General features: G+C 41.0%; 1 protein-coding gene across 39 annotated transcripts in view; it reads right to left on the minus strand.

Annotated features, from left to right (window-relative positions):
* Positions 1-25,981, minus strand: part of NRXN3 (neurexin 3) — a 997,539-nt gene that overhangs the window by 716,988 nt on the left and 254,570 nt on the right. For all 39 annotated transcript variants that reach the window (XR_003991147.1, XR_003991145.1, XR_003991143.1 and 36 more), the window contains 2 exons: positions 15,590-15,891; positions 8,221-8,382 (listed from right to left, as the gene is read on the minus strand). Coding sequence is in view for 32 of the 39 variants with exons in the window: in XM_030484277.1 (XP_030340137.1) it covers positions 8,221-8,382; positions 15,590-15,891 (464 nt within the window). In the remaining 7 variants the exon portion in view is untranslated. The remainder of the gene's footprint in view (positions 1-8,220; positions 8,383-15,589; positions 15,892-25,981) is intronic.

The raw sequence follows: 25,981 nt of genomic DNA on the forward strand, positions 1-25,981 counted from the left end.
GATTTTTCCTTCATTTCATCACTTGAGCTGACTCTTAAGAGAAAGTAGGGGGGCATTTCATACCTATCCGCAACACTCCAGCTGGCAAGTTACGATGCGTTTTCAACATAATCTATATATGCCCTGTGCAATCTTCCAAAGTTGTTTTTTCACACTCACCCCCTTGTCAGCTTGACAGGAATGTATAAAGAAATCAAGGATAAACCAAGAAGAAATTGGTAAATACTACTGGTAAAGAAGAAAATTCCCCAGAAAAACAAGGTTGCAGTAATTCCAGGAACATCTAGTATTCTCCACTAAGAACATCAGTTAGTTGTGACTCTTACACTATACTGAAGACATCGGCTTTTCCTGCCAGGAGGAACAACAACAAAAGGAGCGATAGGTAAGACCTCCCTCTTATCTACTATTCTACCTATCGCAGGCTGTATGATGTTGACCAAGTCACATCACTTCTGTGCCTTAGTTTGTAGTATTCGAAAGAAGCAGATAATGACATTTACTCCCCTTGGTACTGTATTTTAGCCAATGGTTTCAAAGAAGCCAAAATCTCTGAGGCTGCTTTGCAAAAGCCACCAACTAAACTGTGGAGACAAAGTGTCCTATTACCTCAGATTATTCATCATTATGAATTAGACTTTTAGTAAGTGTATTTACTAAGTATGGGGTCACAGTGCACCCAACTCTGCAGCACTGGATTTTCTGTGTGAGATCCTTGTCACTAAAAACAATCCTAATTTAGAAAAATAAAAATAAAAATCAAACACTAAGAAAGTATACTTCAAAACCAAAAACATTCATTTGCCATGTCAAACTGACTGGGACATTCTGATCTGTGCTTCTCCTGGGAGCTCAGTCTGGGATATTGCACTTTCTTGGTGTTTCGGAAGTGGGAAAGTTAAGGGAAATTCACTCAAGCTAGTATTGAAAAGGAACGAGCTGGGTAATTTGTTCCTCTATGCCTAAATTCCTTCAGATGAGTTAATTGTAAAATGTTGTCATTGTGTTACTGTATCACAGGATGCCTTTCTCTCTGCATGCTTCCACCTCCATAACAAAAGCTTACTTCTAACCTTTCAACTCCCATGACTCATAGACACTTGCATGGAAATCTACACCCTCTCTCTTCTTTTCTTCCTGGCCCACAGTATGGCCATAGACTTTGTGTTGGAATGGCTGCCTTGCCTTTACTTCACACAAACATTCCTCTTTTCTCCCATCCTTGATAAATGATTCTCTAAAAAAGCCACTAGCAAAATCAACTGAATCAATTGCCTTCCCCAGAGAGGCTGACATTCATCACACTGCTAAATATTAGTATTAGGACCATGAACCATAGCAGTTACTTTACTTATGCCTGGTTTGATGTAAGTGGTATTACACATTTTCTCCTACACTTGCGTGTAGGGTAAATTTCACTCTAGTAGTTATTTCTGAGAAAAGAGGCTGGTGTGATCCAATCTTTTATGACTATAGAATGGTGTGCACATGTAAACATACAGGCAAGCAAAACAAAGGAGGCACAATACCACTCCTTCTGGCAGCACCACAGAGGTCTGGCAGGGCAAAAGAAGTTCCTCTGGTAAGATAAAAAAGTTTGTTTAAAAACAATCCTTCTCAAAGCATTGTTTCTTTTTCAGCACTGTCAAAAAGCCCAGAGATAGATAGATAGGGTACTCCAGCTTTCAGATGCTCAGTTTAAAGATCCTCTTACTCTCTTTGGCTTCATGTTGTGCCCCATACTCATACCAGAAAACACAAGGTATTCTGCATACCTTGCAGGATTCATGCCTAAGCATCCAATATATGTTGTCAGCCAGCAGGCAGCCTAATGTTCTAATGCCCAACCATATATCCCTTCTGACTCTGAGCTAATATAGAAATACAAAATGCAAACAAGCTCAGGAATGAAGCTTATAAGCATTACTTGATGAGAAAATACTATCATCTTCCCCTCCCCATTACTGATCTATTCAGGATTGTCTCAGCATCTTGCCTTGTATCATACTGCTCTCAGTTTCCAAGTGCCTCCATTCCTACCTCCAAATTAAACCTTTCCAGAAATATGGTTTGGATTTTTTTATTTCCTTCATGAATTTCAGCAGGAGCTGCTCGAAACGCTGGCCAACATCTCCCCTGTTGTGTCTCCTTAGCCACTGTGTTGTTATGTTTCCACAAGGGCACTCAAAAACATGATGAAGGCCTTGTGCTGGACACTCTGCAGATAGCACAGAGAAAATGCACAGGCATCCCTGACTCTCACACAGCCTAGAGCTGCAACAGGAGGTTGATCCACCACAGCACCAGTAATGCAATTGGAAATCTAAGAGTGAGGGGCAATCAAAAACTACATGTTTCTGGAAGCTTAAGATCGTGGTGAGACACTGGCACAGGTTGCCCAGAGAAGTTGTGGATGCTCCATCCCTGGAAATGTCCAAGGCCAAGTTGGACGAGGCATTGAGCAACCTGGTCTAATGGAAGGTATCCCTGCCCAAGGGGGACTGGAATTAAATTATTTTTAATGTCCATTCCAACCTGATTTGCTGATTCTACAATCAGCAGGGCAGTTTGGGATGATGCTCTGGCACAGTAAGGGGAGACCAAGATTAAGAACAAGACATATTTTGAAGAGAGGAATCATAATCAAGCTTTGGCCATGCTTTGCCTGCTTCTATGCAGTACTACTAGCCCCTCTCTTTCTTTTATGAATATTAAATTCACTAAGTAATACAGATAGGAAACAGAGTGGTCCAAACACAATAGAGCAGCTGGAGCAGCAATGTAGGACCAACATGTGTGGGCAATTTGTGCCATTCATGTGGTAACGTCCTCCACAATGCACTAGTGAAATTCCCCACACTGTTGATTCCTGATTGTTCTCTTATGTATTCCTGGGTCTGTTAAATCACTGCTGTGGGAGGGGATCTTGGGCACCCAAAAGCTTTTAGGCTACCAGGCTAGGGAGGGAGTCTTACAGCTGCAACTTCCTCCATCTGCCCTCTTCACATTTGGACTGTTCTTCTCTGCGTCTGTGCTTTAGCCCTTCAGGCTTTAGCCCTTTAGGCATCTTCAGCCTCTTCCTCAGTGTGATACTCCAACCAGAAAAAAAATAATCCCCAAACAGAAATCACATCATCTTTACACATGCAAATAGGCCTGAAAAAGACCTGGCTTGTAGAGAGCATCCGAGATGTACATACAGCAACTGGGCACGCTCATGAACCATTTAGAAATCTGGCTCCTAGCAGTTAAATTTCAGGCAGAAATGATCTAAGCTTTCACAGCTTTCTCCCATCATGGCCAGATGGTGCCTGACCCCTGCAATAATTTCTGCCATATTCCACCCATATGCAAACCTCACTGCTTCCATCGAGCTGCTAGTACTAATCAACATTTTCCAGAATTGAGATTTTAAGAAAGCATTGATAGAAAAATGTGAAGTTTTCATAAATTCGCTCATGCACATCCATTCTCCAGGGACCACCTTCAGCTGTTCTAAAGCACCTCCATCTGCACCATCTAAGTACTGCTCCAAGTAAATCAAATCTGAATGGCTGGCTCCCTAATAGAGCCTAGGAAATATTCTGATTACCTCCCTTCCCTAGCGATTGAAGATCAAAATCCAGTTTTCCCTCTTTGCCTATACAGCTAAATTTCCCACCCAGCCACCGTCTATCTCCACCCCGATCACTGGAACCTCCTCCCCAGGACTCTCCAGTACATGCAATTCATAGCTGTTTGTCATTATCTTTCTTGTCCTACCTCCTTCTGGCCATATGGGTGTCCTTAAGAACTATTAATGGATCCTTCTCCCTTTCTACCTGAAGGGAGTGCATCCCCCTTTTCATCCATTCACTGACTGTTAAAGCAGTGTCGCTCCTTCCCTGACAGCCATTAAAAAAATATTTCTGCTCACTTGCCTCAGATGTGCTTCTATATCTCCTCCTATACCATCTCTACATCTGGTTTCCTTCACGATAGGATATACATCAGCTTCCTCCTTCGGAGTTCCTCTGGAACAATTTAAGACTGAAGGTCCAGAAAGCCTTAGATTTTATGCAAATATAATGCAATGCCCACGTTTGATGTCTGTGTGTGCCCTATTTGCATATTCTGCCTTTTAAAATTTTCATGAAAAAAGTTACTTCTATTTTCCAGTCTTGCTTCCTCCTAACAGTCAGGTATACTGCAATACTGCCAGGATGGCTACACAGAAATGTAAAACAAATAGTGCTACCAGACATTGGGGCACCTTTAATTCTGATGAAAATGAAGACAAATAATAATAATTATAATAATAATACCACCAACACAACCACCTGAACTACACATTCGGCACTTGGATTTATGGTTTAGTTATATTACTGCTGGCAACTTAGTGAAATCTCTTCAATCAGAACTAGTAGACACAAGGAAAAGAAGAGGCAGGAGAATCTGTTCTGTGGTCAAAGGAAGAAACATTAGCTTAGACAATCCAAAGAAAACATGGTTACTTTCACCACAGCTTATTTAGATACTGCAGCAGAAGAGCCCCGAGACCCTTGGTTCCTTTCCAGAAGCACACTCTCACACACTCCAATTCCTCCTTAGTCAAGGCTTAGACTTTGACCACATGAAGTGTCTACCCTGCCAGAGTTGCCCCTCCTCCTACCAACCCCAGCTGAGTGGAGAAGTCCTTCCCAGCTGCAAAGGGGCAGAGAGGGTCATTAGGCATTCAACCCCATGGCACTTCAGCACCTGCATGTCATCTCAGAGGAAGTGGGAAGGCAATGCTCCACTCAAGGACCCCTCTTCACTCCCATGTGAGCAGTTTTGTTGCTGTACTGTGAGGCTGACGCAGTCCACAAGATGTAAGAGAGATTACAGGGGGAAGGCTGAAAGTTTCACCCCAAAGCCTGCATCAACTCTTTGCCTTCCTAGGAAACTGAGACATCTCTCAGGGAAGTCTTAAATGAATGCAGAGGAGCAGGAATAGACTCTTCTGCTTTAAAACTTTCAAGAGATCAGTACAGGGCTTGGCAAGATGTTCTTCCCCATTACAAACAGCAGTGCAATCCACTTGGGATGCGCTATGCTTCTGGGAAAAGGTGATTACTCAGCTATGACTTTGGTAGGAAAAAAGAGCATTACTAGACAGCATAAACTTAAAGGAACAATATTTGCTATTACAGTCTATCCTACCCCTCTGTTTAACTTTATTAATTTAAAATACTTTTCTTAAGAGCTCAAGCTCCTCCAGCACTGGCTGATCAGAAGCTAAGCATCCTTCTTGTCCACAGAAAGTATTTTAAAACATAACTTACAGGAATTTATTTATAAAATACACTGCCATGCTATACAGAGAGACAAGTTCCCTGTCACCAGTTCTGGAATTAGAAACATTATAGGCACACAAGCACTGCACTATCACATTTCTGCCTCTTCAAGGATCAAAGCTGGCTGCTCCTGGGGGTCAGTCTGATCCCCACAGGTGCTCTAGCTTTCTCAAGCCACCTCAGGTTTCTTTCATGCCATGCTGCATTGCATTACATAGATATACCCTGGCATTTCAGAAGTAAACAGAAAGAAAACACTCAAAAGAACCATCCCCTAATTCCAGGTGGATCTCAGGTTGATCCTGCTACCTTTGCCATCAGTGTTTTCATCCCTAACAAAGGAAAGAAGAGGAAAACAACTCTGTGAGGAATTTCACAAGGCAAACTACTTTCTGCTCAACTCATCCAAAGCTCCACTTAATGAAAGCACTGCCTGCTTTGATGTCTGGGACTAACTCATGACACATGCAACAAGAACCTTTCTCAGCCTGCCCAGGCTATCTATTTTGGTCAGACACTGCTCTGTGCAGGTGTCAGTGTTATGGCAGCACTTCTGGAGTTCATCAGGATTCTGACAGCCCTCTAAGTGCTGCTCTTTCTCCATTAATCGCAGCTCCCTGTCACCTCTGCTTGCCAAAACCAGAAGGCGGAAAAGCACAACAGTCAGTTTCCTTATGCTTCCTAGTGACACCTGTGGTAATTCAGCCAGCGGCCTAAGGGGTATGGAGAAATGAAACACAAAATGCCAATTAGTAACATGGCTTCCCATTTGAAATATTACATTTTTCCATTCATCCCACTTCCAGGTGCACCCCCGACGGCCCTGCGCTACACTGATGTTTAGTGAATAGCATATAGTGCATTCGACCTCAGAGGCCAGGTAAGGTATATTTTGGGCATATTTTCACAGCAGGTGAAAGCATCACTGGACCACTACTAAGCGTAGGTTGCTATTAAGCAGACTATAGCCCAAATCCAGCCAGCACCAGCCTGTATTAAGTCGAGACAGCTGCTGAAACACATCTTCTGTCACTGCCTAGTCAAGTGAAGATTACAAGGTACCTTCTGATTATCTGTTTTCTCCCTCTCCCTCTCATTCTTAAGTGGTTGCTTGGGTTTTTCTTCTCACAGAGCATTATGAGCCTGGGACTGCTACGTAAGCGGCTCTTAGCACATTGTGCTAGCTAATAGAATACAAATGATTATATAAATAACAAAGCTGCTGAAGATTTTCTTGTCACCACTTTCTCTGCTCCATTGGCTTGACTTAAAGCACACATAAAAATGGCCTCAGCTAAGTGTTATGTTCAGAGCATCCATAAATAAAATTAAGATCCTGATTTAAAGAGACACTAAGAAGCTGTATCTCCTCTTTATTTCAATCAAACTGTGATGCTCAGTGCCTACAAAAATCAGGCCCAAGGCTCTACAGATGAAAACAGAAGGATTCGATCTCTGTATGACAGTTTATATTCAGCAGGGCAGTTTCATTTCCTATGTAAGATGCTCACATTTTCTTTTCCAGCATATGTGCATCCCCTTAACGAATCCAGAGGTCAGGCAAGAGAGCAGCTCCAGACTCTGACAGCCATTGCTCACATCGAAGGATTGGCACATAACATACAACCCCCGACACCATGAGTCGAGAATTGGTAGGATGGTAACTTGTCAGGCAGTTACAGCCATAGAACATCATCTAGCTCAGCATCACCGTTTCCATGACTCCTGTCTGAAAACTCAGCTTCACCTTCCCTCTGATATTAAACATTTATATAACGAGGATATTATGACAACCCTCCAGGCTGCAAAGGACTTGGACCCACCCAGCCACACCCTGTGAGAAACAGTATTACCACCATTAGGGAGAAAATTCTTGCAAGGAACTCATACTCCAGGCTATCTAACAAGCTGACTGACAGAAAACTTAACCTTGCTTTTCAGTAAGCTTTCTGTAGCACATTTTGGAGATGTCAATGTCTGTATTACCATTAATCACAGTGATTATCACAATTCTGCTTGAAGAGATAGGAAAGATGACAAAAGCTCACTGCAGGGCGTAATAGCCGAAAAACAACTGCACCAAGTTTCATATTTAGGCTGAGGCTTCTCATCCCCACTCCAAACACTATTCTGGTTCTTGCTACTGGCCAGGCAGTTCAAACTCTATTAATCATGTGTGGATTTTCTCGAAGTCATGGATTAACTAAGGGACAAGGGCAGTCAGCCAGCATGAGACAACAAGAGCTTGGAAGCCAGATAACTGTTCCTGACGAATGCAGAAACTGCTGCTGGGATTTACTAACACAGTACACCACAAGTCCACATGCTACTTCATTGCCACAACTCCATTATACCCTCATGCTGCATTCTCCTCGCATAATTTACACATACATTTTATGCTACATGCAACTTCATTTTTTCGGTTTATTCTAACTATCTTCCTGGAAAATTGACATCTAACTATATTCCCAGGTGAAATCCAGGCCCTTAAAAAAATATCCCAAATAAGTTTCTGATTATGATTTTTTTTTCTAAGTCCAAAAATGCTGCTTAGTAATCAAAGGACATTTATCTTCTTTTTAATGTTTATTGCTTTAATGCCTAGAAGATTCTAATACTTTCTTCTGAATGGTTAACACCTTACAGAAGACACCTGTCCCACTACCAGGGATACTTTTCCTGTAATTCAAGCACCAGAAGTCTGATTCTGACCACAAATTCACGAGTTTTGCAGCTGATGCCTTCTGTCCAGCTGAATGACAAGTTCACCCTTACGCTGCTGTTGCAGTATCAGTGTAAAATTCAGCATCAGGGAAAGACCTTGCATGTGTAATGAAAAGCAGGAAAGAGCAATGATTTTGAGAAACCAAAAGCACAGAAACAAGAATCACTTTCAAATATTTACCTCTTTGAGGCAGCCCATAAAGTTGTTGCTTACTGGAGAGCCAGGTAAATCAGCAGTACTGGGGCTCCCTCCAACATAAAAGAAGTCATCTGAGCCAAGCATGGTGTAGTCCTCCTGTGTGTAGCCCGTGGTGGTAAGGATGCCATCCACAGAGATTGTCACCTGTTCGAGGGACACAATGGACAAAGAAAATCCCAGCAATGACCTTACAATTCTGAACAGAAGCAGTTACCTCCCCTATAATTTTATGTCGGTTTTATTAAGGACTTTGTTGAGATTTGGCATGTATTTTTTCAGTTCAGCCAAGCTCCATTTTCTGGTCTGATTCACCCATAATGGAAATGCTCCAGCATCTGCTTGTCTTCTTTCTGGTGTACCAGCACGGTCAGGCTGACATGGCAGTCTACACATTAAGATGCTTTCCATCTATTCAGGCCAGAAAATGGAGCTGTCCTTGAAAGAGATTTCTCATATTAGCTGATTTTATGATTAATTAGTATTTATTTTATTACAGTTAGTTATGGTTGTTAGTAAAAAAAAAAAAAACAAACACTAATGAAGACGAGGTTGGTATTTTTTATTTTTAATGTTTCTTTTGCTCACGGCACACTGACGATCATGCATTCAGGGAAGGGTGAGAGGGATCTCACTTTCAATACATTATGGATGTGCATGCCATGTACCTAGAGAGACACACACCCACCATCCCCCCCCCAAAAAAAGGAAATTAAAAAATAAAAATATTAAAAACTCATAACCAAAATATAAATAGGAAATAAATAAAAATAAAATAAATCAAAATAAACCAGCCACACACCAGTAAGTGTGACAGAAGCAGAGATGAGAAAGAAAGAAAACAAACACAAAGCGTGCACACACTGTTCTTTGACATGTCATGCCAATACATCTGGAAGCCCAGAAAGATGGCAAGGAAAAGAGAGAAGAGAAGGAGGGATAAGGAGAAAGAGAGAAAACTATTTCACACTCACATGCAATCAAAAACAAAAATACCAAACAAACCCCAACATTAAGACAAAAAAAAAAAAAAAAATCAAACCAAAACAGAAATGTCCCCAAAACCTCTAACCCCAAACACATGGAGGGTGAAGAAAGGGGAAGGAGAGGGAGGGAGAGGAGTAAGTGAATCTGATGTGCTTTGCTTGGATGTTGTTAGTGGTTTCAAGGGAAGATGAAGGAAAATAGATCGAGGCCAGGAGAAGACAGGCGAGTCACCAGACGTGGACATGCCATGCAGAGTGTGTACTGAAACAAACAACCGGCTGAGCTCCTGTCGGCCACGGCAGGTAGAGGTCAGAGAGAGAGAGAGAAAGTGAGAGACAGAGCAAGAGGGAGGAGGAGGAGAGAAAGAGGAGGGAGGGAAGTGGGGGAAAATCAGGAGAAAGAGGACAACTCTGGCCAGTTTGCCTGTAATAGCCATTGCCACAACAAAAGGATGAGAGAAAAAGAGAGCCTTCACCACCACGGACTAGAGGCCCTGCAATGGTTCTGATCTAGAAACCTTCAGAGTAAAAAGTAAAAACCAAAAGGGGAGAAAAAAGCAAAATGAAAACCAAAGCAAAAGAGAGAAAGCTGAACCCAAAAGCCAGGGATGAAAAACCCAAAAATTTATCACTGGAATGGAAAAGAAGAACTAAAGAGGGAGGTGAAGAAACCAATAAAAGCAATGTCCAGACCCCATTTCCAGAAGTGTTGTTCAAGTTGTTTTTGTCACTCATTTTTTCCATTAAAAAAGAAGGGGGAGGGAAGAAAAGAAAAAAAAAAAAGGAGGGAGAAAAAAAAAAAGTGTTTTCAATGAAATCAAAATAAAATTAAAGGAAGAAGTAAGTATAAAGGAGGGGGAAAAAGAGGGGGTAGGGGGAGGAAAAGGCAGGTAACACACGGCAAACCCAAAAAAAGAGACAATAAGAATGATATCTACCAGACAATGTAGTTTGTTTACCATAGCGTGTCCAATGCCTGAGTGCTTTGCGGAAAAGGGGGAAGAAAGGAAATTAAAAAATCGTGAACAGAACGATTGTTAATTAAAATAACTAAAAGCAAAGATGAGTCGTTAGGGTGTTAGTACATTAGTTGGTTAGTAAAAATGACACATTGCATGAATGGTCTAGTGTTAGTCCTTCAAAAAAAGGCATGGGGCACCCGAGACACACAAAGTGAGAAAGAGGACAATATGACCAGGACTTTATGGGGAACCATGCCATTTAGACTGTAAAGAAGGGAGCTGCCTACTCTTCCCACCCTGGTATTAGTCATTAACTTCAACCCTCATAAACATTATCCAGGACTGAAGCAAAGTTAAAACAGCATAATACTTACTCTGCAAATGCCCATCAAGGTGCTTTCCTCAAACAAGAGCCTTACCCCTCAGAAATGCACACACAGAGTACATAAATCACCCCTTCAGCACAAACCCAACCATGGCTCCCTCCTTCCACCCACCACCACCCACCTATATTCCTGCTCCTCTTCCAAGCCTCACTACCCTCAAGTGTTGCAGAGTATCTCAAGTAGGCAAATATTTCCTTTGGCTGGAGGACACAGATGAAGATGAGTCCAAGACCCTGAGTCTTCCTTCCAAGTTTCCCAGTCTGCAGGTTTCTTTACAGCAGGGGAGTTTGTGACTTTCAGAAGCGCACAAAAATGCCTCTGCTTGGCTGTTTGCCTGTAACTCTCTTCTGTCATCGGAGAGTATAGGAACTGAACCTCTCATACTGTAGCCAGAAATGCATCAAGGAATTGTGTAGGAAGAACTGTGTCGTTTGTGCCAAGGTTGAAGACAGAAGACTGACAAGATTTAGTGTCTCTCCTGTTATACTGCACCTATATTATGGAGGAGCTAGGAGACTTTATCAGTCAGTTTATTTAGTGGGGTATAGCAGAACTTCGCAGACGTTTTCTTAACCCTTTCCAAGGCATGGGGATGCCAACTGTTCAAATGTACACATTGTTTCTTGTTTGCCTTTTAGCAGCTGGGGAACTCAAGATCTTTATAGTAGATTTTGCATAGTGACTAGCTTCAGTGTTAATAGAGAAATGCAGCCTGTGGCAGCTTCAAGTCCTTGTTCCAGTGTGACTGAAGTTGGCAAGACTATCCTAAATTACATAAGCAAGTTCTATGCTGCCTCATATCTGCTTGAAAATTTCAGAGAGTTTGTGAAAACTTTGTGGCACTGAACATAATGTTCCAAGTCTATTCATGTATGGGAATGAAATAATAATATTCTGTACTTGGGTATAATGAGCACAAACTCTGGAATTCTTCATCAAGGAAGTCTTACTCTCAGTGATATGTTGTGTAAGTAAATCCATCTTTACAAACAAGGGAATTGGAGTATGGGAAAGGACGGAGAGCATGCTAAAAATGAGACAATGTCAGCAGCAGACCTGAAGACAGAGATGGGAAGTCTGACCTTCATTCCCCTCCGCTCCTCCTCCTCCCACTAGGCCACACTGCCCTAAACACGCTCTGAAAGCCCTGGTAAAATACAGCAATGATCCTATTTCTAAGTAAAGGTTTCTCACAGGGCAGAAAGAGGGCTTAGATTTAACTGAAATAATAAGATAAATAAACAAGGAGATTTGCTTTGACATTAACAATCACTACTCACGGGAATCTGTGAGTTCGCTTAGTTTGTCTCTAAGGAGATTAACTGCTGTGATAGCCATTTGATAAAAAAAACCCCAGCATTTAGTACTCTCCTAGCTTAGCTACAAAACATTTAACAATTCCAAAAAGTACTGGGCAAAAGTCCAGCTATTTAAAGTTCTGCTCTAATTCTAGTAACAGCCAAAAAATTATGCAAATCCTCCTCCCCCTCCTCGCAGCCCCAGAAAAAGCAGAGGAAAAGATTAGATGGCATCCTGAAGCTGCTGATAGCCCATGTACCTGGAATTGTTTTAACTTTGGATCATATTGTTGGGATTTCTAAATTTATCTATCTAAGTTCATTTTAAAGAGAAATATATTTATCTTCAGTGCAATGTTTTCAACCAACTACAGGGAGCATACTGATTTCCTTATAGAAAATATGCTTCGATATTTAGGGGCAATGGTTTTGTTGGGTTTTTTCATTGGTTTGGGGTGGGGTTTTCTGAGAAAACATGAGCCCAGCTGGAAACAAGACTTCCAAGTGACCTGTATCACACTGCAACTTCACAGGTAAATTTATGTGAGGAAAGATGCAGGGTAGTTAATTTCTTAAATACAAAATTATTTAGGATATGCAAAATTATATGGGATGCAATAAAGTGTAAATTTATTGCATTTATTACAATAAAGGGTAAAAAAAAAGGAACAAAATGTGTAATCTTACTAATGATAAATAATCTTTATCCTTTATTACATCTTCTATATGAAGGTATCAAAGGGACTTCACAGGTTTATAGTCTGTCTGAAAAATAGTGAAGTATTTTATAGATAAACTCTCATGTACACACAGGCAAACCCAGGACATATAAGCTGCTGGAAGCTACCATCAAAATGGAGCAAAACAGAACTCCTTTATCGTGTGCTTTTAGAATGGTAACTTTATCCCTTTTTTTGTTGTTGTTAAACTAAGCATTTATAAGGTCAAGATACAGAGTAACCATTCTCAGTTGCGTCCTGAAAAATGCCCATAGCAGGTATTAATTAGCTAACAGTAATTTAAGTTTTCAGTCTTTTCCAAACTCTTTATCTTGAGGACTGAAGGTTTTTAAGACTTCTTCATTCCCACTAATATCAATTAAAAGTAAGAATACATAGGTCATGACAGGAAGGCTGCAGCATTCAAGCTTTCTCCTTATTGAAAACTGTGGCTCAACTTACCAAGAATTTTTAGATGACAACTTTCAGGACCAGCAATCCTGCTTCTTCTCAAGGCCTCATCGATTCCAAACTCTGAATTTTTAAGTTCTGGGCCAACGTCTTAATTTTGAGACTGAACTTGATCAGAAGTCAAAATGGAAGTATCCAGGAAAAGGTGACTCAAAAAAATTCCAGCCTTACTGATATTTATTGGTTGAACTGTATTCTGTCATGCTTATCTATAGAATTGGACCCCAAATCATCTCTGATACTTACTTTTAATATTATTGCAAGGCTGGCCTTTCTTTGGGAAGAGCATAGCCATCTTACTAAAACATCCTCTCTCTTGACCAGTCAAGTTGGACCCTTTAAGAATTCAGGATGACATGAAAATATCATCCATAGTGAATAGATAAGGAGGATTAAAAATTTGCAGTGCTGCTTAACTGGCAAGGGACTCACCTGCTTTCTAGTAATCACCAAAGCACTGTCCTGGTCTAATCAAAGATGAACAGGTATAAACGCATTTCCATGTAACCGCAGACAAAACAAAAATCACTAGCTGAAAGATTAGCAAAAGAAAGCAAGAGCTTCTCATCCATAGTTTTGCCTGTCACCCTTCCTCACTTTCTGCTTCAGGATCCAAACCAATCCTGACATGACGCAAGGATGCATTTTGCTTCAGATACGTTTTCCCATTGAAAACTGATTTCCGACAAAAACTAAAAAGTATGATTAACTAAAATGGCCAGTAAGCTACACTGAGATATTCAGAGACCAGCCATTCTGAAACCATCTAAAAATAAAAAAAAGCATCAAATAAAGCCATATATTCCTGACAAATGTCAACCAGCTGGTGACTCTCCCTCTACTGGACTGGTGGGAACATTTGAACAAAATAAGATCATTAAGACCCATCCGCTGCATAAGAAATTATACTTGCATCTGCATATGGGTTCAAACTTAAACAAATGGGTTCAAACTTAAACAGAGGAAGTTTAGATTAGATATAAGGAAGAAGTTCTTTACAGTGAGGGTGGTGAAGCACTGGAATGGGTTGCCCAGGGAGGTTGTGGATGCTCCATCCCTGGCGGTGTTCAAGGCCAGGTTGGACAGAGCCTTGAGCCACGTGGTTTAGGGCAAGGTGTCCCTGCCCATGGCAGGGGGGTTGGAACTAGATGATCTTAAGGTCCTTTCCAACCCTTACGATTCTATGATTCTATGATTCTATGATCCACTGTCATCTACTAGTAGAGACTGTTTCTGATCCCTGACAGTGATTATCCTCTAGACAGATATATTTTATCTTAGCTACTGTAAAATGTTACCACAAAAGCTATTTTCTCAGCAAATGACATTGTATAAGCTTAAATAAAACTATTAAGGGCTGTGTTAATATTCACATTAATGATCAAATATATAGATCATATTGTTTTCAAAAAAATATTTTAAAATCTTAGTTTATAATCTATTTCTGCTGCCGCTGCCAATCAGCAAGATGCCAAATAACTCCTATTCACAGTGTAAACCTCATCTATCATGCAGCGGATGGGCCTTAGTGACTTGATACATTTACCAGCTTTCAGAGCAAGGATATTTAATTCTACCTTATCTATTTATGTCTGAATTTATATTTCATGAAGAAGGCTTCAGGATTATAAAACTAGCTTACTACCAAATACATCACCTGATAGAGTTGTCTGCTTAGGAAAAGTAGCATGCAGATGTGCAAAATTACAGTGGTAAAATCAGAAAAACTTTTCCAAAGTAGAATTGTAGGGTGATGGATTGATCTGGGTTTGCTTGGGTTTTTTTTTGATCCTTCCACTTTTCCAGTCCTCACAGCCAACAGAAGAGTCTCATAGGCAGAGACAAGAAATAAAGTAGAATCTCATTATAGGAAGAAGGAGGAGGAAATCAAAAAGAAGAAAAGAACAGAGAATCAAGAAGACTCAGAAAGATTCCAGCCAATTAATTCCAAAGCTATAAATTTAACATAATTACACACGTACCCACCAGCCTGCATACCTGCACACTCACATTCACACATGAGAGAAAAAGTAAATTTAAAACAAAAGACTTCCAGAATTAGAATTATGACATCATGGCAATGGTTAAACCAATTAACAAAACTGAAGCAAAAAGGAGAGAGGTGTAGAACGTTGACTGTAGGAAAAAGACTCTGCTCCCACAATAATTAAATGCAACAAGAATATTACTGATAAGATTAAATCATAATTAAGGAAATAATAAAATTAAAAGGGAGAACAGAAAAAGAGGAAAAAAAAAAGAAAAGGGAGATGAAAGTAATGTCACAAGTTTTTATTATTAAATCAAACTGGAAAAAAAAATAATAAAGTGAAAACAAAGATATTGCAACAGGGATAAATTCCCACCAACCAATGTATTTTCACTGCCCTTTAGACGCCAAGATTCAGAAAAGTTGAAGAAATTCTAGCGATTCCACTGAGCATCCCCATTTCTCCACTACTTTTTCCCACGTGCCTGTCCCAGCAAAATAGAACAAAATTTTCCCCCGCATTTTCTCCCCTTCACCATTACCTGTCGCAGGTTGCGTGTCACCTTAACGTCATGCCACGCGTTGTCATTGAACTTGCCATTGACCGGCTCCACAATGGCCTCAAAGGCACCAGACCCCAGGTTAATGACCAACGAGACTGCACCATCTTTCAGGGCCAGGTTGACATAATCAGCTGACTTGCCAGTGTGCAGAATGAGCCCGTTGCGTTGCCATGTCTTGAAGGAGAGAGTGATCTCATCGCTGCTGCTCTGGATGGGGTTTTGCGACAGGTCATAGCAAAGGTATTCAGAACCACGGAAAGTGGCCATGTTCTCATCTCGCGCTGGGGAAAAAGGGAAATGAAAGGACTACTCAGCAGTCAGCCAAGAAGAGATTCAAGGTTGTCATGAAATTTCTAAGCAAACCCATAGCACTGTTAATATTTTATGCAACTATATATCCTGATATGCTATGTACAGCTCCTCTTGTAATATGGCTATCAAGAGAATTCACGGCAGAGTCCTCAGTACAGAAGAATTTCAGTGCTGTGTTTTCAGTTTCACTGCAGCACTGTCACCATAGGGACCGCCCAAAAGTACACAGTGGAGCCTAGGAAAAGTACATTTAAAGACACTGCTGTAAGACACTTCACATCTTTTTTAGGAGAATGATAGAAAACTCTACTATTCACAACATGACCATCATGTACGCGTTGCTCCAAAAGAAACCAACATTTCCCAAAGATTAGTATCAAGATTCATCGCTAATACCACCTTAACCCATCCGCCAGGCAATTTAAGACAGGCATCAGAATATAATTCTGACAGAGCTGCCCCTTTCTTTCAACTGAAAGAGACACCAAGCAGATGAGAGCACCACATGAAGTGTCCTATAGTTTCCTTCTCTTAGAGCATGAGGGAAGCCCACATAAAATATTTTGCCTATAGCCATAAGTAACGATGTTGCTGGTAAACATGTCTTAGAACTTTGCCTGTTTGATCACCTTACCCAGAAAATCTGTACTAGACAAGCATAACTTTTTGATACAGCAAAGAAACAGGAGGGAATTATTCACAGCATGTGATATGAAGCATTTCCTTATTAAGAAAAAAAAATAAATCTTAGGTACAGTAAGGAAAACCACTGAACTAATGTCTTAGCAATTGGAGGCAGCATTCGAATACCATAAAAATCCTTTGTGTGAGCTGGAATTCTGCTTCCCAGTACCTGAGCTTCCATTGTCACTCAGTATCAGCTCCGTTGCCGTACTGTGCTCACGTGCCTCGAGTCAGCTGTGTACCACGGTTCTGTCCAGTATAAATAATACAGGACAGTGATAGTAAAGCTTGCAGGAGGGTTGTCTGTAGCCCATTCCTACCATTACCATCTGGGGGAAAATGGTACTTACAAGGGAGTATATACCGACCCTCCCGCTCCTTACTGCAGCACTTTCCCAACTCAGAGCCATGAAAGCGAGTCTCAGCATGAATAACTGGATGGTACAAGCAGTCAAGCTATCATTGCTTACAATCTGCTGCACAAAGCAAGTGCTCGTGCTATTGTCACAGACATTAATAGCATTTTTCTGCTTCATTTTGTCTCATTTATTAATTCTAATACAGATTAGCCAGAATTTATTAGTACAAAACTGAAGTGAAAATACCTGTTGTCATAGCTGTTCTTGAAAAATAACTACATGGTAAAATCTGTGCCCTCACAGCATGAAAACAGTGGTGACAAAATAGCACAGTGTTGCAACATGAACATATATCATCCTCAAGTGACAGGTCTGCTTTAAGCAGAGAACTTTGCAGTCTTGACTGAGGGTATCACAGAATGAACTTATTAAAACTCTGGGTACTTTGAAGGTGGCAGTAATGTGTGTTTGTATTTATGTAAGCGAACCATGTGTCTATATACCCCTGCAAGCAAACAGTAAGACTAATTACTCCATGCAACAGTACAAGTTGGGAGCAAACTGGCACAAAAGCAGCTTTACAGAAGACCTGAGGGCCCCCACAGACAACTGGAGCACAAGTTAGCCCTTTCAGCAAAGGCCAGCCACATCCTGGGCTGTATTAGCAAGAAGACAACCAGCAGGCTGAGGGAAGTGATTCTTTATCTAAAGGACACTTGTGAGATCACATCAGGAGTACTCTGTCCAGTATTAAGCTCCTCTGTATAAAAATGGCTTTAACATACTAAAGTCCAGCAAAGAGCTACCACGACACACAAGGTGATAGAGTAGGTGATGTGTATGGAGAAGCTAGAGCTGGGTTTGTTCTGCCTTAAGGAGAGACAACTTGAGGGAAATATCATTGCTCTCTGCAACAACCTAATGGGAAACTATAGAGTAGACAGAGCCAAATTCTTCTCAGAGGCCTGCAGAAGAAAGACAAGAGGCAACAGATATAGCTGGAATACAAGAAATCCTCATTCTATATGAAAGAATATTTCATCTTCAGGATGGTCAAACACTAGGAAGGGCTTAGAGAGACTGTGAAATCTCCATCCTTAGAAATACTAAAAATTGATTATGCACATTCCTGAGCTGCCTGCTCTAACTGAACCTTCTCTGAACTAGTGGTTGGACTACACAGCCTCTGGAGGTCCTGTCCAAATTGCTTGGGTCTGTTATTCTATTCTGAATACATTTAACTACCACCAAGGAGCGCATATGCTTGTGTCAGTGTTCGATCAGCCTAAGCAGGGAGGGCTGGTATTGACTGTAGTTCTGGAATTCAGAGCAGAGCGCTTAATGACTGATATTTCCCCTGCATAGTCACTCCTGATCCATCAAAATGGAATGTGTTACAGTGAAGTCAGAGACATGCTCTATGTACCCGTGGGTAATTCCCATCAATAGCCAGCAGCTGAGGGCGGGACTATTATTAGGACTGAGCCCTTTCCCCACAGTGCAAAGCACTGAAAACACATCTGTCATCTTTGGAAAGGAGGGCGCAGGTATTGATTGTTCACTCAGTACAAGACATATTAGTAGGGCTCATTTACACTTTCTCAACCACCTAGGACAGAATCTCACTGGTCTACTCAAAACAGAGGAGAAGGTAAAGAGTAGATTAGAAATCTAAAGAGTAATTTAAGGCAACCGCTGCAGACTCCTTATCTGCTGCTGACCCTTGTCAGAAATGGGATTCTGGACATGATCCATCTTTGTGTCCTTCCTGTTATTGGGATATTGTCACCTATTCCTGTTTCTTATGTTGTTACAGGGTGGTTGGTTTTTTTTCTTCCTCCTGTGGCTGCTCTGGATAGACATTCAAATTTGCAGATCACCACACACTAAAATCTCTTTGGGGTTCACTGGCCAATCCAGAGCCACACCTGTCTACTCCATGTCTCCAACAAAACTCCCAAGGCCAACGTACTCTCTAAAATTTTATTCTCCAAGCCACCAATTCCCAACCAGTTTACCGGTGGCTATGTGGATGACCGGTTTACCAGTCTTACCTTAGCTTACCTTACCTTAGAGCACAGATTATGCTCCAATCACTGAAAAGCTTGACTGTGTATTCCTCCAAGCTCCAACACAGTAGCTTGTGTCAGGCCGCACGAAAGGCTTTTTGCCAAGCACAGCTTTTCCATGCTGTCCTACCCTTTAGCACGATCTGGCATATGTGATGGCTATGACCACAAAGCACATGAGAATCACCAGTCAGTAGGGAGGAGAAAAAGTGATACAGGTTCTCTCCACAATGTATGAATTAAAAAAAGCCCTGACTAGGCTGAGGTCTCACAGTATTTCCATATGCTTTTAGGCATATGGATGTCTAGAAGACCAGAGAGTGGTGAACCACCACTTGTTAGCTCGTGACCCTTACACTGTACATTTCTCAAGGCTCCACAAATTGCCCTGTGATATTTACAGCTTCTATATTCTTTAAATAGTGGTAGCGTATGAAGAAGCCTCTGCATAGTCACACAGCTAACGTAAAATAGCTAAATTTATAGCCTAACTCAAAGTCAACAGGGATCCTTGGTTTACGTTACATGAAGCAATAAATCAAATCCTGGTTTTGCTGGGATGGGAAACCCTGTATATAGTAAGTGATATTAACTTGAATTGATGATCTAGCTGTTCACGTGTGAAAATGCAACTGCATAAAATAACATTTATGTAAAACAGCATTTAGAATATGCTTGCAAACTCTTCATTTATACATGACTTGCAAGGTCTAATTTTCAACTCAGTTAATAGGAGATTTGCAAAACTCAGAATCTCAAAGCAGATTAGAACATGTAAGCAATTAAATCTTCCATTTCATTCCTTAATATTACTCTAAACCCATTATTTATTTTCTGACACATTCACATAACTAAATTCTCAACAGCTGGGATTTGCAGAAACATAAAACCTATACAAAACTCCACATTGACTTGGACCCTTGACGTATTCAAAGCCTCATAGATATCACCAGAGTAAAAACTCAGAATCTTTGAACTGACCAGCACAGACCTTTTCCTTGAATGAATGCAGTCACCCATCACTTTAACAAGTGGGAAACATTATCCTTTTCTGACTAATCACTAATAGGCACAGCTAGCACATTAAGCAGTTACCATCACCACCCCACTGCAAAGCCAGTTTTGCAAGTCCCAGATCTATATCTGTTTAAATTCCCGAATCAGCTACTAGTACATACTTCAGAGGCTGATAGCAAGAACAAAAAAGCACGACCAACAGCTACCTAAGCCAAGCTCGTAGCTATTCTTATCCCTGCAAGAACCCCAGAGCTTGCTGAGTCTCAGGTTCCCAAGAGATGTAAAGACTGGGGATCTTTCCCTATCGTGTATGGCTATAACTGCCTGTTTAGGAGAGCTGGATGGTAATTTTAACTTATGCACAAAGCTGTTGCTACGTGTTCCTGTCAAAGCTCTTTTTACAAAGGAGGACTCAAATATTCAGAATTCACAGCATCACTATGAAGTAGAGAAACCTTGGCATTTTGATTTATGTATGAGGAAACCAACACACAGATATTTTAATGGATTTACTCATGACCAACAAGAAAATCAATAGTAGAGAAAGCATTTGAGTTCAGGAGCTCCTAGCTCCCCATTCTGGGCTCATTCCTTAGGTTCTCATACATTTGTGGAGGAAAACCAACCCCTATTTTTCTCTAGTCCTGCCAGGCAGAAACTCCAGCAAAAAGCATGGAGCAGAACAGCCTCTAGAGTTTTGGATGATGCCTGAAGATAAACACTCCATGACTGTGAAGCTGAAAACAGTAAATCCTAGAAGCACTGATTGTGCACAGGGGCATAAAGTTTAATACTCAAAAAAAGCAGCACTTGATGTAACAGGATTTCCAGCCTCAGACACGATTAGGAAATATTTAGAAAAATATGAAATGCACAGTGACTTTCCTGAATTTTCCTGAAGAAAACTTCAAGTAGTCTCCTAAAAACAAAAGTCAGCTGCTCACCCTCTCACCTTCTGTCAAGACTCACTAACTACATATACTCTGAGGCAGGCTCTATCTCACTGGGCTTTGGTTTATGACCAACATCAAAGCATGCCTTCTGCCACTGAAAAAGCAAACACTCTGCACTGCTTGAGAATTAATAACCACTTCAGTGTTCAGTGGGATTTACCTTATCTGAACAGTTTGCTGTGCTTTGCACAGAAGAGCTGGTGCTGTCTGATAATCTAGGAGTGGTCTAACACTGGCAAGCATCAGGCTTCTCTGCCAAAACAGCGTGCATTAATGATGGAGGCAGCAGAGCAGCCAGTTACTCTCTTGCCCTTCTGTCAAACAGAGGTCAACACAGAAAATAGTATTTACAGGAACGTTTTCTTCCTACCATTTAACAGTTGTCTATAACTTCAGAAAATCCTAAAGGTACGCAACTTGTCTTCGGAGAACAAATTCTGCTTCCAAAGTTGGTCACTGGCCACAGAATTGTTATTAAAATAGAGGACTACCTCCCTGGGAGGTGGAAGATATTATTGCTAAGCCACACTCCATCATTGTTTGAAAGGTTATGGAGAACAGGAGAGGTGCCTGAAGCCTGAAGGAAAGTCATTGTCACTCCAGGCGTCAAAAAGGACAAGAAGGAGGACCCCAGAAACTACAGGGCAGTCAGCTTTGCCTCCATCCCTGGAAAGGTGATGGAACAGCTGATCCTGGATGTCATCTCTAAGCACGTGGAGGAGAAGCAGTATAGGGTCCTGCACCTGGTGAGGAATAACACCTGCACCAGTACAGGTGAGGGGCTGACCTGCTGGAAAGCAGCTCTACAGAGAAGGACTTGGTAGTCCAGGTGGACACAAAGTTAACCATGAGCCAGCAATGTGCCCTTGTGGCCAAGAAGGCCAACGGTATCCTGCGGTGCATCGGAAGCTTGGCCAGCAGGTCGAGGTGATATTTCCCTCTACTCTGCCCTGGTGAGGCCACATCTGGAGTACCATATCCAGTTCCAAGCTCCTCAGTACAAGACAAAGAGTTGCTACTGGAGAATGAAAGGCTATGAAGATGATTAGGAAACTGGAGCATCTCTCTTAGGATGAGAAAGCTGGGCCTGTTTAGCCTGGAGAAGAGGCAACTGAAGGGGGATCTTACCAATGCATACAAATATCTTAAGGTCAGGTGTTAACAGATGAGGTCAGACTCTTTTCAGTGGGACCCAGTGACAGGATAAGAGGACACAGACACAAGATGAAACACAAGAGGTTCCATCTGAATACGAGGAAGAAATTCTTTGAGGGTGACGGAGCACTGAAACAGGCTGCCCAGAGGGATTGTGGAGACACTCAAAACACACCAGGACACGTTCCTGTGTAACCTGCTCTAGGTGAACCTGCTTAGGAGATGGGGAGGCAAAAGTTCTCACTGTTGGCATTAATTCTGCTGCTTGAATGATAGGCATTCCTCACCTGAGGATGTGCTAGTGGAATCACAGTGTTAAAGCACAGCCATGGTACCCAGTGGCTATGAACTTGGCACTTGGGCATCAACTATGATTTCAGCAGCATGATATTTAACACAAGGAAACTATGTAATTTCTGATGGGATGACTGGCTAGCATCACAATCCTAGCAAGCACAACTGAACTCGGTGTTTCTGGGAAGAAATTTTGCAGCAGTTGTCCTGTACTGCCGTTGTCACTGTATCGCTGGGTATGGACATGACTAAATGTCTTCACGCTACTCTGCATATCTTTTCCTGCTTTCTATACTAATTCTCACTCCATAAACAGACCTAAAGTCTTAAAATTTTAACTGATCTGTAGGAAATCTTTTAATTTGAGTCCTAGCAAAGTCCGGAAATAATAAATTATACATACATATTTATAATAAATTATAAATACATATTAACCACATGAACTAAGGGGAAAATAAATGTAGAAGCTGTTCTAGATGATGAGTCGTGAGAGATCAAAGCATCACACCCCAAAGGACCGTGCAGAACTCCAGCCTGCGCAAACCCCCATGAACTCTACTAGGAGGTAATTCTGTTCTGGGCAAAAGGGTTGTCCTGGGAGTCACTTCTAATGGCTATAATCCTCAATAACACTACAGAACAATGAATGATTTATGTTCCAAGTCACTTTCACGTGTATCTGATGTTCCCTCAGAGGTTAGGGGAGGAGAAACTGTACGTCAAATGTCACAGAAAATAAGTCAGCCAACACCTCTGAAGGACAAAAAAGGTGAACTATTTCCATCACCCTCCAAAAGAGTTGTCCAGCAACTGAATGCTGAAACCCTAATGAAAGCCCTCAGAAGCAGACAAAGCAGCTCACCCAGATTCATGTTATTAAAACAAAGCCAGATAGTTTAGTAACAAACAAGCTGTTATTTTAAATAGATGGTGACAGACTCCAGTCATAGCTTAACAGCAAATTACTGCATCCTCCATTAAGTTGTCCAAATCCTTTTGTTGCATTCCTCTTTTCTAGCCTTTGGGCAGGAAAAATAATACATCCAAATAGTTATGTTTTTTCCAGTCTGATCACTCTTCACACCACCTGATTGAATCAGTGACACCACTAATCAAACCGTCTCGTAAGGTCCCATCCTCTCTCCCTCACACACACACTTTCGTGATCTCAATAGTCAAAACCAAACATTTGCTTGAGACAAAAAAAAAAAACCCACCCAACCAAAAAAACCAACTTACACAGCTTATTTGACTATTTAGATACATAATAAATAGTGTGTAAAGCATTCTTCTATGCATGAAGCATCTTCAAAGGATCAGCAACAGCGATATTGATATGTGGAAGCTTTGAGTCATATACAGTATTTATACTCCACAAACTGTAAAGTAGGAACATGTAAGTCATCTCAATGTCATAAAGAGTTGACTGAACTGATTGCATTGATAAAACTTTATACACAGAATATTACTCCTAACTTCAAGAAAAATATGGGAATAAGTTTTCAGAAGAAATAGAATTTTTGCTGTTGAAAAAAAAAAATTGCCTGCAAAATCATGGAAAGCTGTTATAATACAGAAGATTAAGTGCTGAGCTAGAGTCCCTCAGTAAAAAGAGTAGTTTCCCAAATGCTTACTAGCTTTAAACCATTCTGGATAACGTTAGACTTTTCAGAAATGGTGTCGTTCATTGTTTCCTCAGGCCCATCATTCTCACTTATTGTATCTACATAATTTGTAATTGGAAGCAGAGAAGAATCACAGTAATAACATCAGAAACTGTGTAGGTAAGAATCAACGGAGGACAACATCTCTCATCATGTTTAAGAGATGCAAAGAGGAATATTAGCCCAAAACAAAGGTGAGATGCACTTAACAGTCAGTGCTCTTTCAGTGCCAAACAGATTTTGCACATACTGTAGCAGGCCAGATCTTACTCAAAAAGCTCTTTCATCTCACTAGTAAGAGCAAAGGAAGCATTATGTTACACCAGAGAACACCAAGTTCCCAGGATGAATCATGCCCTCTCCTCTGTTATCTGCTGCTCTACACATTACCCTTCAAGTCTAAAGGAAAATGCTTGTTAAAACGGTTCTCAAATTTAAGCCCAGAAGAGATCAAGGAGACTTGGCAATTCAAAGAATGTTTGTCTTTTTGTCAAACCTGACTAATCTATTATTTCTCTGAGCTCCAAAGCTCTTAATGAAAACAGGAGGAAGAACTACTTTCTCGCATGAGAGCTCTGGAGCAGCAGGTTCCACCTCTGCTTGCTGCTGCCTGCATCCTTGGACGATGCTCCTTGGGCTGGCTCCAACATAGAGGTGGCTCTGATCCCCTGGACTGCAAACCATGCCTAAGAGGTCCAGAACCAGCCCTGAAAAGTGGTTTGGCTCTCCCAATGAATGTGGGACACTGCACTTCGAAGACTGAGAGCAAAGAAAGGGAACAGGCATGACAGTCTGAATCTTTAACCAATATCGCCTAGGCTCCTGACCCTCAAACAGGGTCATGTACTATCCAATGGAAAATATATAAAGCAGTTTCCATGTATCACTTTCACCTATCAGTGATAGAGCTAATAGTCTGTTAGAAGCAGAAGCTTTACATTTCTGGAGTATGCACCTATTAAATATACAGTTGAAGTTCATATCATCTAAACAAATGAAAATTCACTCAAATGAAAAGCTATTTTGCTTCTCAAGCCTGGAAGACTCTTCTTCACTCAACATTATCATGCTGTCCTTTCAACAAAACCTCCTCTGAGAGGAGAAAAAAAATATCAGACCTATCACAGAAAAACTCCTAGATAGTCCATATATTCAGCACAGACAAATTATTTAAACCTAGATTCATCAATAATATGATCCATAGATTCCCTACTGACTCTCTTTTTCTGAAGGGAAGCAGAAAAAAGAAAGGTCTGAAGAAGAATCAGAACCTGTGGGCTCCAATACCACACAAAATAGCTGAAAAATGCATGCATAAAATCTTTCAGCTAAAATTTTTTGATGACAAGTTATTAGTGCTACAATAATAAAATGCACAAATAAGATGGCACATCTACAGAAGATTATAGCATATGGTTAGTAACATCATTTTTTAAATTGCACACTAAAATTGATCTAAATGACAAACTACAGGTGTCAAAGTCGGAACCTGCACGTTTTATCCTCAACTTTGCCACTGTGCAACCTGAGGCACTTAATTAACCTCAGCTGTCTCCATCTGTGCTACAAAGATAACAAAAATATAGGTTAAGTCCTTGAGACCTATGGGAAAAGAACGCTCTATGAGTTTAATAAAACTTGCAAAACAAGAAGCATTGCACATCTATGAGGAGAAGCCACATGCCAATCCAGTGTATATGCAGCATACAGAGAGTCCTGGACATCCTTCTCTCCACTTATCTCCCTTTGTTTGCTAAGTACAAGCAACTGTACCAGCATCAGTGCATGATTCTGCATTCTCTGTCATTTGCAAGGAAACAATAAAGAGCATCAGTCTGACTGTGGCACTATGTACTTAGAGCTG

Source organism: Strigops habroptila, chromosome 4, assembly GCF_004027225.2.
Source record: "Strigops habroptila isolate Jane chromosome 4, bStrHab1.2.pri, whole genome shotgun sequence".
Lineage (NCBI taxonomy): Eukaryota > Metazoa > Chordata > Aves > Psittaciformes > Psittacidae > Strigops > Strigops habroptila.